Consider the following 15,858-nt stretch of genomic DNA (forward strand, 5'->3'; position numbering starts at 1 on the left):
TTCACAGAATTTCTTTGAGGCATTTTGTCAAACAGATTCGTCAAATTTTCATTGAGCTTGAATCTTATATATATGCAACTTATACTTGTTTCTTGCTTTTTAAATCCACTCTAGAACCTTTCCTAAGATCATTTTGTGTGCCACCCTTCTCTACAAACCGTTTATTTGCTTGATTTAAATTGTTTGAAATTCCTACACCTAAATTATTTGATAAAAGTCCAGTGGTGCATTCTGGTTTAGCAATTTCTGGCAGCAGCAGGACTGAATTTCTTATGATTTAATCACTTGATGGTGGTTTGTATGAGCTCTATGTTGGGTGCAGAACTATCTCAAAACGCCGCACAACACTGGTAGCATCTTAGGAAGTGGATTGGAGCAAGGAAAGATCAACATTGGGGCTGATTTTTTTAGTGAAGTAGAACCACATTCTTCACTGGTTTGCATCAAACTGGTTGCTGCAACAGCAGCATAACTCACTTGGCAGCTGTGAGATTAGTGTGAATCAACGAAATTCACTTCCTTTGAGAGAAGCCAGAGCTGCACACCACTTCTACTTTCTATTCTCTTGTTATTTCATCTATATTCTTGCAAAAATACTTGTAATTGGCCATTAAGTAAGTGACTTGGAAGAATTCACAAGTGTTCTTCCATCACTTGCAAACTTTGCTTTTAATTGTTCATATAAAATTGGTAGACAGTGAGTGTGTCTTGGATCCAAAGTTCCAAACCTCACTTAGGAGATCTCACTTCTTTTAATTTTTGCAAGCGTATAGGCTAAGTCTTAGAAGTCCGCATTTAGGGTCTAATTTTTTTTTCTTTGAGTTTGAGTGTCTTTAAACATTTAATAAATCTAGAGGTAATTTTGATTTAAGGACTTTTAGTAAGTAACTAGGGATATATTTGGCAAGGCAAGACTTGGTATTTAAGCAACCTATACGGTTCACCTCTCTTACCTGGAATATTGTCCTCAAGTGAAAACTTCTAGTCTTTACTTCAAGAAAACTTTTAAGTTCATCAAAATGTCTGGAAGACAATCCCCTAGAATTAGTGATCCTCCCAAAGATCAATTTTCATTCCAAACTCTAGTCAATCAACTCAATGAGATTGAGAGAAAAATAAGTCAAGAAAAAGTCCACAGAGAGCTACATAGTGCCATGGTTGAAAATGAGTTGAAACTTTTGAGAGAGGAACAAGTCCAAAATAGGGAGAGAAGTTATAGTGGAGAGTCCCAATATGAGCAAGAGGCCTTAAAAGTAGGAGAATATTATCATCAACCCTCTTCATCAAGAAGACATAGGAGGGAATTTGAAAATCCTCCTCCCCCTAAGGAAGTTAATGTGGTATTGCCTCATTTTCATGGAAAAGATAATGTTGAGGCTTACCTAGATTGGGAAATGAAGGTAGAGCAAATTTTTGCTTGCCATCAAGTAGGAGAAGAAAGAAAAGTCTCTCTTGCTACCCTATGTTTTCAAGGGTATGCAATGTACTGGTGGACTGCTACAGTCCAAGAGAGACTAAGACAGCGACTTCCTCCAATAAAATATTGGAATGAGCTTACAAATGCCCTTCCGAAAAGGCACATGCCCTCCTACTATAAAAGAGAACTCATGGATAAGCTCCAAAGATTGCAACAACAGTCTATGTCTGTTGAAGAATACAGACAAAAGATGGAGCTATACATAATGAGGGCAGGAATAACAGAGGGCGAGGAAACTACCTTGGCCAGATTTTTGAGTGGGTTGAATCTTGATATCAGGGATAGGGTTGAACTCCTACCTTATAGAGATTTGAATGATCTTGTTCAAATGTGTATAAAGGTAGAACAACAAAATTTGAGAAAAGTTTCTGTTAAAAGATTTCAATCCCCCTTTGAACAGAAGATTGTTAAAGAAAAAGAGCCCCTCAAACCTCTAGCCAATATAGTTGAAAAACCCAAACAGGAATCCTCTTCACACACTCGCACTAGTGAGATCAAGTGTTTTAAATGTTTGGGTAGGGGTCACATAGCTGCTTAATGTCCTACCAAAAGAACAATCATTTTAAGAGGTAGTGACACATATAGCAGTGAAAATGAAACCCCTAGTGAAAGTGAGAATGAGCAAGAAAGAGGTAATGAAGAGGAAGTATATCCTTGTGAGGGTCAACTTCTCATGGTGAGAAGGGTGCTTAACAGTCAACCAAGTCCATAACACTTATCACAAAGAGAGAACATCTTTCACACAAGATGTCAAATTGAAGAAAAATATTGTTCTCTCATTATTGATAGTGGATCTTGTTGTAATTGTTGTAGCACAAGGCTGGTTGAAAAAAATGAATATTACTGTGATACCCCATCCAAAACCTTACAAACTTCATTGGCTAAATCAAGATGGGGATATAACAGTCAAGAATCAAGTTAAATTGGCAATTTCCATAGGAAACTTCAAAGATGATGTTATTTGTGATGTAGTTCCTCTGGAAGCTTGCCATGTACTATTGGGAAAACCATGGCAATTTGATAATGACACTACACACCATGGTCTCACCAATACCATAACTGTGCACAAAAATGATAAGAAATTTGTGCTTCATCCTCTGTCACCTACCCAGGTGGCCAAAGATCAAACACAAATGAAGCTCAACAAGGAGCAAGAAAAAGAAGAAATAGAGAGAAGAAAAAGAGAGCAAGAGGAAAGAAAAGAAGAAGAGAAAAGAGAACAAGAAAGAAGAGAGCAAGAGGAAAGAGAACAAGAGAAAAGATAGTACGAGAAAAGAGAGCAAGAGCAAAGAGAAGAGAAAAGAAGGAAAGAAGGGAGAATAGAACCTCTTTCCACACTCCTCATAGAACCAGGACTCTTAAGGGGAGGTTTTCTATCCTTTAATTTTTTTTTCATCTCTCCTTAAGTTTTCAAAATTCTACTTTTCTTTCCAAGAATTTACCACTCCATCTTTAACAATGTTACAACTTGAAAAATGTGACAATTCACTTGAGTTATTGTTACCTTTGTGGTTACAACTAACTCAAGACAAAAATAAAATTTCAAAAGAAGTAAGGTTTCTTTATTGTATCGAAATTGAAATTTTCAAAACTAGGAAACCTTATTCTAAACATATTTTTTTATGTATCTTATTGGGTCAAATAAATCTAATTCGAGCTATGTTTGATGATTATGGCAGATTCATATTTGACCGGGGAGGAACTTTGGTGGATCCTACAAAATAAGTCCTCACAAAGACAAACCAACAGATTTGAGGACAAATCCTTTCCAAGAGGGAGGGGATGATACGCGGGGACCAAGCACCATAGCACACCAAGGTACCATCACTGGAAGGATAGCCAAAAATTCAAAAAGAGAAGAATAATGGTTAGCACTCATCGCACCAAACCGAGAGCTCATCAAATTCGGTACGAGCCATATGGCCAGCTAACGCATTCCATGCCTCTGCCACGTGTCTAAATGTTGATTCTAGAAAAGTTTCACACGTTTCACACATTTACCACATGTTTCCATATCTGTATTGTTCATTTAATCTACACCATTCAAAGCTTGGAGAATCAACTATAAATTCTCCTTGTTCAGATTGTAGAAACACTTTTGATGATTAATGAGTTTTACTTCTGCTGAAGCATTTTCCAGCAACCGAGACTCTGCCAAAAGTCACCATAGCTTGAGCTTTCTTTCCTCCAACTAGCTTCCTTCCAGTGAAGGTCGTCTGAGCTAGTTTACTCAATCACCTTAAGCTCTTCCTCCATCATCAACATCACGGAACAACATTTCTTTCGCTGCCAATTGAATCCCGTGAGCAGATTTCACCTCTGCTCACGATTCCGTCATCCATCCGCTGCCGCATATCATTCACCAGTTGGGAGAAACCGTATCAACGACTGGCCAGATTCACTAGTTAACAATCTGAGTTACAATTAACTATTCAAGTTATGACTGACCAACCAGTCATAAGTACATAAGTACAGTTATCAAACTCGTGTTAACTCGTAAACTCAAATTTACGTTCCAACACCATTACCCGAGTTGACTCGGATGAAAACTTGATTTTGAAACAAGATTGACCGGTTATATGTGATTCGGAAAGCACTCATGGTAAGCGAGGTTGACATTCATTTTTCACATATCTAGTTCTGAAATATTAATTTGAAAGGCTTAATACCTCTAATGGTCCCTATTTTCGTTAGGTGTGTTCGATTTGGTCCCAGTTTTTTTTTTCAGTTCAATGTTTTCCTAAAGAATGTAATTTTTGTTCAATTTAGTCCTTTTTTGCAAACGGCATTTAAATTGTTAATGGTAAACAGTCCAGGTGTGCACAAGACTAATGAGATGGCATTTAACTACTGCCACGTAGAGTCTCTGTGGTAGCCCCTTTACCACCCCAAAAATAGGGTGTTGCCTTTAGGGGAAACCTTCCTGCGCCTACGCCGCGAGAGGAAGGAAAACGCTGCTCGTGGTTTTGTTGGAGGATGATTTCGCGAATTGTGCGGCTCATGGTAGCATGAAGAAGACGAACCTAGTTGTGTAAGAAAGCACTCATGGTGGCCGGTGGAGGCAAGCAGCGGCGCGATTCTAGGTTTCTTTGATTTGGGATTTTTTTGGATTTCGTTGTGGTTCTCTACAGGTGGGAGAAGATGATGACCCTGGAGCTTTGGGCAATGGCGGCAAGGATTGTCACGCAGACGATGAAGCTCTCGATTTGGATGATTCATGGCTGATGCGTGAGAATGAAGATTCGAATGGAGTTCGAGATTAGGGTGGCTTGCGGCATTATTGACGGTGAAGACTTAGCAGTTTGGGTGGTGCAATTTAGCTTTCTCTGTTTCTAGGTGCTTGTGTTTGATTTGCAGGTACGAGATGCTGACAGTGGCGGTTTGAGAAAATCCTATGATGGTAGAGGCGTGAAAGTGATCTATGTAGCGCGGCGGCCTGAGGAGAGTTTCATGATTTGGGGGAGATCGCGACTTTGATGGTGGTGGCCATGGAGGTTGCGGGTGATAGCTGCCATGGTTCTCTGCAGGTGCGGCTTCACGGCGGCATGATGACTTTGGACGAGTTCTGTGGCGGTGGCATTATGGTTCGGTGGCAGCACTAGGGTTAGGTGACTAAAGAGAAAGTAGGGTTTCGGTATCTGTTTGGACTGAAGGATGAAGAAGATGGTGACGTGACAGTAGTTAAATATCATCTCATTAGTCTTGTGCACACCTGGACTGCCTGTCATTAACGATTTAAACGTCGTTTGCAAAAAGGACTAAATTGAACAAAAGTTACATTCTTTAGGACAACATTGAATAAAAAAAAAATGGGACCAAATCGAACACACCTAACGAAAATATGGAGCATAATAGGTATTAAGCCTAATTTGAAATAAACAAAACTTGGATATGGCATTTATTTATTTTTTATACTTTTCTAATCAAAATACAAGTTTATCTTAATAATTTATATAATATAGGAAATCGTTTCTTTGACACTCTGGTGTAAGGGAAGATCATTCAATTATCATTTAAATATTGATAAATAAATAAATAATTAAGAGAAAAGATAATGGAAGCATGTGTTTCCAATAATTTAAAGGGTGTTCTCGAAAAGCTATACAACTTGCTGATCAATCTAACACTTTAAGTAAATATTTTATATTTTTCATTTTAGTAAATTTGTTAAAGTAGGCTTGTATATTGAATTTGAGAAAATAAACGACATAACTGGTGTTATGGTAATTTTTATTAAAAAATTAGAAGTAATATTTTACTTTTATTAATGATAAAATCAAACGGCATATCATTTAAATAAAAGTAAAATATATTCTAGATATCATTTATAAATTACTTGTTATTTAATTAGGCTCATTAGTAATGATAGTTTATTTCAAAAGTGGAACTCTTGTGAAGAAGAAATAAGCAATATCATTGATAAAAAAAATGCTTGGAATCTCGCTTCCAAATATTTTAAGAAACGGATACTGCAAAAATTTATAATTTATATAATTAAAATTCATATTCATAATAAATGTCTTTAAACATATAAAATATATTTCAAATTTAAAAAATAAACAACTTAACCTGTTCTATGAAATAGTGTTTAACTAACGATAAATTCGATTAAAAACTATTAAAATGTGAAAATAGTGGGCAATGCGCTTCTAGAAGAAAGGAGAGGTATTAAAATGTCTAGTTGACAAGCAAGGAGTTACTCTTCAAACTATGAAGAAAATGTAGAACAGTAACAAATGTGAGTGGCTGATAATCTAAATTTTGAACTCTGATTGACAATACAGTAGTTAGGTAAGTGGCACATAATATCTACCCACTCCAAGGTCATGTATGTACACAGATGATTACTCAATTCCACTAACCATAAGGAATCAGAAATCACCAAAAAGAAAAAAAAAACTAGACGTTCTTTCGGAAGGAATTGGACTGAAGATTAGATTAGCTGAGAGCATACAACCCATGGCATACAGCATTTTGACCCAAAATTAAAGGGAGAAAGATAAACAATGGAAGTTCAAAGCTATTGGTTGAACCGGTCTGCTGAATTCTGGCGTGAATTGAGATGGTGAGAACTGCCTGCAAAACCTGGCATCCAATTCTCATATCCAGGTTGGGGCACACTACGTCCAACTATAGGAGGAGGCTCAGACCCCAGAGGATCCATCCTTACGTGGTTTAATTCGTCCAGACGAGGTGCATATCGCTGCATGGCTGGTGCATTCATGGCATAAGGAGACTCATATGATGAGCCATGGGCTGGATAACTTAATCCCTCATGTCTATAAGCAGGATCGTGAACAGATGATAGATAATTACCAGTCACATTATTAGGATTCTGAAGCCCGTATTGGCGAATATGTTGCCTTGTCCCTAGTTCCCTAAGGTTGCTCTCATCCTCCCTGACATAGGGTCTATATCCGGTGTCTCTCATAAGGCTGCCATGGCGTCCATCTACGCCTGTAACCCCAGAATCATAAAGGGGATTGGAAACACTTGGCCAATAGTCGGTCCCGCTATAGGATCCCCTAATCCCCCCTGTATGTGAGGAAGAGGTAGGCTCCAAATTCCTATAACCTTTATCAACAACCTCAAAATCTGGAGGTGGCATGTCATGTTTAGGCTGCAAACGTTCAATTGAGGATCTCATATCAATTGGATTGACTGGTGAGGTCACACCTAGTCCTCTTTCATCATTTTCCTCACGTCGTTTCCTCTTCCATGAGGTATTCTCAGGATCGCTCACCCTATATTGTCTCTCTTGACTCCCTCGATCAACACTTCCATGTGGTGAGTATCTCACCTGACCTTCATTGATAGGTGCATCAATTGAATTCAAGATGTCATCACCTTGCTTGATATTGACATCGGAATTATCCTCCTTAGTATGACTGGAAGGTGACACCTCACGCTGGCTGATCAGGTGATCATGCTCCCGAGCTATGGCCTTGTGCTTGCTAGTCCAATCAGGACGACTCCAAAGGTACAGTGGGGGTGGCTTTACATTCCACTGCTCTATTTGCCTGTCATTAGCATCAACTGATCCAGGTAGATAAAATGACTGAAGACAAACAAGGACAAGAACAGGGAAAACAATAAAGACAGCAGTTAGAACAAGAACGAGCATGTATAAATAAAATTCAAATATAAATTACCACAATAAATTATCAATAGGTGTTTTACCTTGCCCGATAGAAACCTCTCATCCTCCCAGACAAGATCATACGGACGCCGTTTCTCATCTAGCCTACATATAATAAGTAACAAAACATGAAAAGGCAGGACAAGAAAATGAACTGTCTGTCTCCTCCAACCAAGGAAGCAACATCGACAAGAGTGTGACGGGAAAGTTTAACTCTCTATTCTTGAAAAAAAAAAAAAAAAAAAAAAAAAACAAGAAAAAAATACGTTACCTCTGTGTCTCTGATGGTACAATGAGAACCATGAGCTTCGGTCTGAACTCAAGAGCTTTGTCTATAAACTTGTTAGCCAATGCTGCCTTTAGTCCAAAGGGGGGATTTAAGCCCATGATCTGTTCCAGATGCGGAAGATAAAAATAATGAACGAAATAAGTGAATTGGCCATGTGGACATGCTATGCGTATACATGTCTCAACCGTTAAAAATGAGTGTGTTATTCCTACCAACTTTGACCCTGTAGGCAACTCCTTTGTTTGTACAGTCATCCAATCTCGCATCTCAAAATTAAAATCATTCTGAAAACAAAACAAAATCCTGGTAAACAGGTAGGGAAAAATAATATAATAGTCATCGACTACTCTAATAAATCCTGTAATGTTTTTTTTAACTCATCAAAATTAGCCGAAGAACCATTATGCCCATATCATTCAATAAACCTTAACCCTGTTCACTTCACAACAATTTATAGAGATGTTTTGTACAGCCTACCAATTATTACAAGATATCAATTAGGCTCCAAAGCTGGAGAAAGGCACAAAAAACCTTTAAACCTCAAAAATGAGATAATACCTCAACAAAGTGTAATTCAGTCTTCAAAAGCAGCTAAACAGAAATACACACACACATATATATATAGAGAGAGAGAGAGATTTCAATAGCAATGAAATATTCCTGAAGAATAAGTGACAAGTTACTAAAACTATATTGTACGCCACACACTTTAACTTCATCATATGCATTTATTGTTTAGAACAATTTGGAAAAATCTGGCTAGACATGAAAAATTAAGAACAATGAAATTTTACAAAAACTCTGAAATATGACACTCAAAAGATACATTATGACATGTTATGCTTCTGCTCATATTAAGTACATCAAAATCTTCCCAGGAATGGACTCATTAACCAGTTTTATATGCAATAATGGGTCATTCCCCATCTTGCCACTCGATGAGATAATTGTCATTATCAATGTTAATAAAACCCAAAAAAAAATTTAAAAAAAAAAAAACCAAATTCATATGTAGTTGCACACAATAATATGAAAATAAAAGCATATGTCAATACAGACACTTAAGAACTATAATCCTATTTCATGAAATCAGTAGAGTTATTCAGGGCTTGAGTAATCAAATACCATGGGTCAGTAGCATAAAATACAAAGTAGACAATTGATAAACTAAAATAATACAACTGGATGAACGTTGAAAACCTCTGCCAACGTGTCAAAGATGTTCACACTTAACAGCATCAGCGGTTAACTTTTTCAGGCAAGGTGGGATAGCGTACATATATGAAACAACTCCAAAATAACCTATTGTAAATCATGTCTACAGACAAAGTATTGTCCACAAATTCCTTCTCAATGTTCACTAATATTTTTTTCTCAGCCTCTCAATATTAAAATATAAATAAATCTGTTAGTTTAGAATCAACATTGCAGTGGCAATGAGAAAAATTGAATTAAAGCGTTTAGAGTAATAAGTTATAAAAACTTGTAGAAGTGTAATCACCTTCGTTGGAAGTAGATCAAAGTTTTTGTATGAGCATCTCTTTCCAGTCTCTTCAAGCTTTTTCTTCATAAGAATGCTGAAGTCATTAGCACCACAACAGAAGTCCACAATCTGATCACAATGTAACTATCCTCAGTCAGGTAAGTATTATTAAAGTTAGTAGATGTTTAACAATAATACCATCCACCACCACCAGACGATAAAGTCACAATTCCACAAGTAAAATCTGATCTTTTGCTATATACAATGACAAAAAACATTCAGGTGGACCTATAACTATTGTAACTGTCTAAAACAAAAATAAAATGTGAAAACAAGCATTTAAGTATCTTCCAAAACATTCAAAATTAGCAAGAAATTAGAATGGAAATTAGGAAATGGTATTTCCAGATGTATACTATTAAGTCACGCAAACATAGAATTGTAAAAACTCGCATCCTTCACTTCCTACCAATTATTTAGCAAAAGGAAACAAAAGAATTAAATAATAAGTACCTAAAGGAAATTAAAAACAAAAACCACCCAATGTCAGACCCATATAATATGGGCGTGACGCAGCTACCGTCAAAAATGCTACACTAGGACAAACAAACAGAAAGATGGTATTTTAATGACAAAGCAGAATAATATTAACATTTACAATAAATAAAACGCTAAAAAGTTAATCATATATTAGTTAAAACTATATCACATTTTACTAGGTTCATTATAGATTTGTTGATACAAACATATTGACCATTAATTCAAATAAAAAATATATATATCAGATTAACTAAATATTTTTATTTGATACAGAGCAATACTAGATCAGCCCTTTATAAAATTTATCATAGGTTACAGGTTTCTGTTATTAAATTAAGCCTAAATTAAAAAATGTCTTAATAAAAAACTTTTTTATTTCAATGTTTAAAATATCTCCATTTAAGTTTGACTAGAAAAATAAAACTTTTGAAAGTGCATCTAAATTAGTATTTTGCATTTTTTTTTTCAAATTTTGATCAAAAGAGATCAGAAAATTTTAATAAGGGTCCAATAGTTAAAAACTGATGATCCAAACAGCAACGTTAATAATTATGGTCCAATTCGAAACATAATTTGTCTTATCTTGAAACTAAAACTCTACAGTAAAAAAAAAGGTATGGTTTTGTTTTTAGCGAGGGTTGTTTGTAAGAAATAGGTCATCCCTATTTTCTCACCCACTACCAGTAACTGCAACCAAGAGATTGGAACAAAGCACAAAAGCTATAAATCTCAGCGAAGCACAATTTGCCAGCTCCGGAAACCATCTTCGAACAATTTTGACCGCAAAAAGTACTGCTTCAGCGTGATCACCCTTGGAGGTGTGTGCTGTGCTCCAGCATAATTAATTACTATGTCAGATCAGTTCTATGCTTTGAGAAAACATTATAGTAAATTTCATGCCTGCACAAGCCTTTGGAGGACTATCTTCACTCTAATCACTATGAAATCTTACAACTAATGCAAAAAATTGCGCAAACAATAATAAAAACAAAACCATATCCCACTAAGTGAGGTCAGCTATATGGATCACATGATGCCATTTTATACAGTTAAAAGGCAAGTTTCAAGAATATTACTTAGCATAACAAAAACCTGTGTAAATGCAGAAAATAAATTAAGTACTTGTATATCAATCAGCACTTACTGTATCACCATTCTGAACATACCAATGCAGTTTATCAACAATCTGCAAATGTAAAAATTATTATTTAAGCAATGATTAACGAATGTAATAATGCCAAAAAAGAAATTCATTACAACAAACAAATGTGATACGCATAATCACTCTCCAAATAGCCTTCCAAATTTTCAGTGACCAAACTCAAGGATGGCTACAACGTCAACAAGTGTAATACTACTCAACTAGTGATACATTTCAAAAGTTTGACCACTTATTGTGCTGTTACAATGAAGTTTAAGTGATAATTGGGTTTTGAACGTGTGCTTTCATAAATATTTTAAACCTCCAAAAATCCTTGCAGTAGATAGCTTATGCATAAAGTCCATTTTGTACCAATGTTCAAGAGTCCTAACTCAAGTAATATGACAATATCCTCACCTCAATCTATTGATGTCACATAATGTATTTTCGCAAACTCTTTCACTCACTGTAAAGCCATCTAAACAGTTATAGTTGAAAATGTTAGGATATTTATCCTATTTTATCATCATTATAGTGTGTCAAGGGTTACCCTATTTATCATGATTATATTGTGTCTAGGATTACCCTATTTATCATGATTATATTGTGTCTAGGGTTACCCTATTTATCATGTATTTGTGTATCAATTTATTCTTATAAATAGAAGATTGTGAGAGGGATCAATTAAGCCCTCAAGAATTATTTCTTTTCAATCTTAAGTTGGTATCAAAGCGAGTCGATCCCGCTCTGGTTTCTGTCTCATAATATATATCTGTCCGGCGCCATAGTTCTCCGTCGCCCGCCGCTGCCCGCCGCCGGCCACCGTCAACCGCCGGCCACCATCCGGCCACCGTCAACCGCCGGTCACCGTCGCCGCCGCCGGCCACCGTCCGGCCACCGTCGCCGCCGGCCACCGTCGTCTGTCGCCGGCCGCCGTTCACCACCCGCCGTTGCCGGCCACCGTCGTCCATCACTGTCACAGTTTCCTTCGTCTAAACCCTTAGGGTTTTCTTGTTCCTCGCTAGTACTATTTGTCTTCTTCAGAGATGGCGTCTGGCAGTACTCTTTCCTTCTCTGGAAGTCCATCAATTACCTCGGAGAAGCTAAATGGAAAAAATTATCTATCATGGTCTGCTGCTGTTGAAATGTGGTTCCTTGGCCAAGGGCATTATGACCACCTTGAGCGAGATGGAAACCATATGCCTACTGAAAAAGCTGATCAGTGGAAACAAGCAGATTTCCAGTTGTGTACCCTGTTATGGCAATCAGTGGAACCCAAACTTCTTGTATCTTTGAGGGCTTTCAAAACTTGTCACTCCTTTTGGAAGAAAGCCCAAAGCATTTATGCCAACGATATTCAACGTCTCTATGACACTACGAACAAGCTTGCATCTCTTAAAATGGCAGACCATGATATGGTGTCCTTCATGGCTGAAGCCCAATCTGCTGTCGAAGAACTTAGGATGTTTTTGGAAGTAGATCCATTAGAGGATATCAAAAAGAAACTAGACAAATTTTACATGGTGTTGATCCTTCGTGCCCTACATCCCGATTTTGATCATCTCAGAGATCAACTTCTAACTAGTCATGAGGTTCCCTCTATGGAAACATTGACCACTCGCCTTCTGCGTGTCCCGGTATCTCAAACTCAAGAAGCGCATGAACTAGTGGAACCATCTGTCATGGTTGCCACACGAGGAAGAGGAGGACGTGGCACTAGAGGAGGAGGACGAGGAGGTCGGGGACGTACTCAATGCACATATTGTAAAAGGATGGGTCATACTCAAGAGAATTGCTACTCCTTACATGGTTTCCCTTCCAAAACCGCCAATATTTCGAAGACTGAAACTTCCACTTCGAAAACTGAAACCTCCACTTCTATGTTTTCTGAGGATGAATATCAAGAGTATTTAAGGTTAAAGTCTAACAGCTTGGCACAACCATCTCAATCTCCCAATACATCAACAGCCTGCGTTTCTCAATCTATGGAATGTCAAAATTCATGGGTAATTGACTCAGATGCTTCTGATCACATTTCTGGTAATACCTCTTTGTTCTCATCTATTTCCTTTCGAGAAAAACCTCATTTCATAACCCTTGCAAATGGATCTAAAACTTCTTCCAAAGGAGTCAGTCATGTTTCTTTGTCTCCCTCCCTCAATCTCAACTCAGTCCTTTTTGTCCCTAATTGTCCTTTTAATTTAATTTCCTTAAGCCAGTTGACTAAAATGTTAAATTGTTCAATAACCTTTGATCATAAATCTTTTGTTATACAGGAGCGTGGTTCGGAGAGACAGATTGGAGAAGGATATGAAGCTGGCGGATTATACCATTTTGGATCTCGTCCAAGGGTGTCTTGTGTTGCTGCTCCTAATCCTAAAGTGCTACATGATCGACTTGGCCATCCTCATTTGTCCAAATTAAAAAAGATGTGTCCTGAACTTAGTGGTCTCCAAACTTTAGAATGTGAGCCATGTCAATTAGGAAAACATGTTAGATCTTCCTTTCCTAAAAGGTCTCAATCAATATGTAATTCTAGTTTTTCCATCATCCATTCTGATATATGGGGACCTAGTCGTATCTCCTCCTTTGGTTTTAGATATTTTGTTACCTTTATTGATGAATATTCAAGATGTACTTGGGTTTATCTTATGAAAAATCGTTCTGAATTGTTAGTTATCTTTACATCCTTTTTGAATGAAATCAAGAATCAATTTGGTCAAGTAATCAAAATATTAAGAACTGATAATGCAAAAGAGTATTTCTCATCCTCCTTTTCTGCCATCTTGAGTTCCCATGGTATCTTACATCAGTCTACTTGTCCTCATACACCACAACAAAATGGTATAGCAGAACGAAAAAATAGACACTTGGTTGAAACTGCTCGTACCCTTTTGCTTGGTGCCCATATTCCTGTCCATCACTGGGGGGATGCCATCTTAACTTCATGTTATCTTATTAATAGGATGCCCTCCTCCTCTCTTGATAATAAAGTCCCTTTCTCCATTTTGTTTCCTAATGATCCTCTCTTTCATACATCTCCCCGAGTGTTTGGCTGTGTATGTTTTGTTCATGACATGTCTCCAGGTCTAGACAAACTCTCCGCTCGCGCTCTCAAATGTGTCTTCTTAGGCTATTCTCGACTTCAAAAAGGATATCGATGTTACTCTCCTGAAACTAAGAAGTATTACATGTCTGCCAATGTCACATTCTTTGAACAGACTCCTTACTTCTCTCCATCTGTTCAGGATGTTTCTATCCTCCAGCAAGTCCTTCCTATTCCAATGGCTGAGTCAAATAGCTCCACTGTCTCTGTCATTCCAAGTCTTGATCACAATCCTTCTACACCTGTTTCTCCACATACTGAGATCATCCCACACAGGGCCTCAATGGATAGTCCACCTCCCCAAGACAATGGTGAATCTCCTACTTCAGATTCTTCTCCCTCGTCACCTCCTCCCACGCCTCCTGGTGCAAATGATGCAGCATGGCCTATTGCCCTCAGAAAAGGTACTCGTTCCACTCGGAACCCTCATCCCATTTATAATTTTCTAAGCTATCATCGATTGTCGCCCTCCTATTTTTCTCTTTTATCCTCAGTGTCCTCTGTTGTTATACCCAAGAATGTGAAAGAAGCACTTGATCATCCTGGATGGCGACAAGCTATGATTGCAGAAATGCAGGCTCTTGACCACAGTAATACTTGGGAGCTGGTGCCCCTTCCCCCAGGAAAAAAGGCGGTTGGTTGTCGATGGGTGTATGCAGTTAAAGTTGGCCCTGATGGTGAAATTGATCGGCTCAAAGCTCGGCTTGTTGCCAAAGGTTACACTCAGGTTTATGGTCTTGATTATTGTGACATTTTCTCTCCTGTAGCCAAGATGACTACTATTCGTCTCTTCTTTGCCATGGCAGCCATTCGTCACTGGCCACTTCATCAATTGGATATCAAGAATGCCTTCCTACATGGTGATCTTGAGGAAGAAGTTTATATGGAGCAACCTCCTGGGTTTGTTGCTCAGGGGGAGTCTGGTATGGTATGCAAATTGCATCGATCTCTATATGGCCTTAAGCAATCCCCACGTGCTTGGTTTGGAAAGTTTAGCTCCATTGTTCAAAAATTTGGGCTAAAACGCAGTGAAGCAGACCATTCAGTTTTTTATTGTCATTCTTCTCTCGAGAAATGTGTTTACTTAATAGTATATGTTGATGATATTGTCATTACAGGAAATGATGTTGTTGGAATATCTCAACTAAAAGAGTACTTGTGTAGACATTTTCAAACCAGGGATCTTGGAAGTCTCAAATACTTTTTAGGCATTGAAGTAGCGCAATCAAAAGATGGAGTTGTAATCTCCCAAAGGAAGTATGCTCTTGATATATTACAAGAAACAGGCATGATTGATTGTAGACTGGTAGACAGTCCCATGGACCCAAACCAGAAATTAAGGACAGAAGAAGGTGAATTATTCTCTGATCCAGAGAGGTAAAGGAGGCTGGTTGGCAAACTGATTTATCTCACTATTACAAGGCCAGATCTATCCTTTGCAGTTGGAGTGGTTAGTCAGTTCATGCAGGCTCCATGTGTTGACCATTGGAATGCTCTCATTCGCATTCTAAGGTATGTAAAGAAGGCTCCCGGGCAAGGATTGTTATATGAAGATAAAGGAAGCATTCATGTCTCTGGGTATTGTGATGCAGATTGGGCAGGTTCACCTATTGATAGACGGTCTACAACAGGATATTGTGTTTTTCTGGGAGGAAACATTATTTCATGGAAAAGTAAGAAACA

The 15,858-nt window shown here is 37.8% G+C and overlaps 1 protein-coding gene and 1 pseudogene across 3 annotated transcripts in view; one reads left to right on the forward strand and one right to left on the reverse strand.

Annotated features, from left to right (window-relative positions):
• Positions 1-1,607: 1,607 nt before the first annotated feature.
• LOC148198587 (uncharacterized) lies at positions 1,608-6,069 on the forward strand (annotated as a pseudogene).
• An 89-nt stretch (positions 6,070-6,158) lies between these two features.
• LOC124847900 (protein ENHANCED DOWNY MILDEW 2-like) overlaps positions 6,159-15,858 on the reverse strand; it is a 29,606-nt gene continuing 19,906 nt past the window's right edge. For 2 of the 3 annotated variants that reach the window (XM_088091878.1, XM_088091879.1), the window contains exons 14-19: positions 11,073-11,114; positions 9,407-9,517; positions 8,118-8,189; positions 7,888-8,006; positions 7,658-7,721; positions 6,159-7,535 (exon numbers count right to left, since the gene is read on the reverse strand). In XM_088091878.1, coding sequence (XP_087948004.1) covers positions 6,498-7,535; positions 7,658-7,721; positions 7,888-8,006; positions 8,118-8,189; positions 9,407-9,517; positions 11,073-11,114 — 1,446 coding nt within the window. In that variant the 3' untranslated portion in view covers positions 6,159-6,497. Of the gene's footprint in view, positions 7,536-7,657; positions 7,722-7,887; positions 8,190-9,406; positions 9,518-11,072; positions 11,115-15,858 lie in introns of all 3 variants that reach the window. The other variant, XM_088091876.1, reaches the window with a different exon arrangement.

The sequence above is a fragment of the Vigna umbellata genome, chromosome 5 (assembly GCF_029865625.1).
Source record: "Vigna umbellata cultivar VRB3 chromosome 5, Vumbellata_1.0, whole genome shotgun sequence".
In the NCBI taxonomy this organism is placed as follows: Eukaryota; Viridiplantae; Streptophyta; class Magnoliopsida; order Fabales; family Fabaceae; genus Vigna; species Vigna umbellata.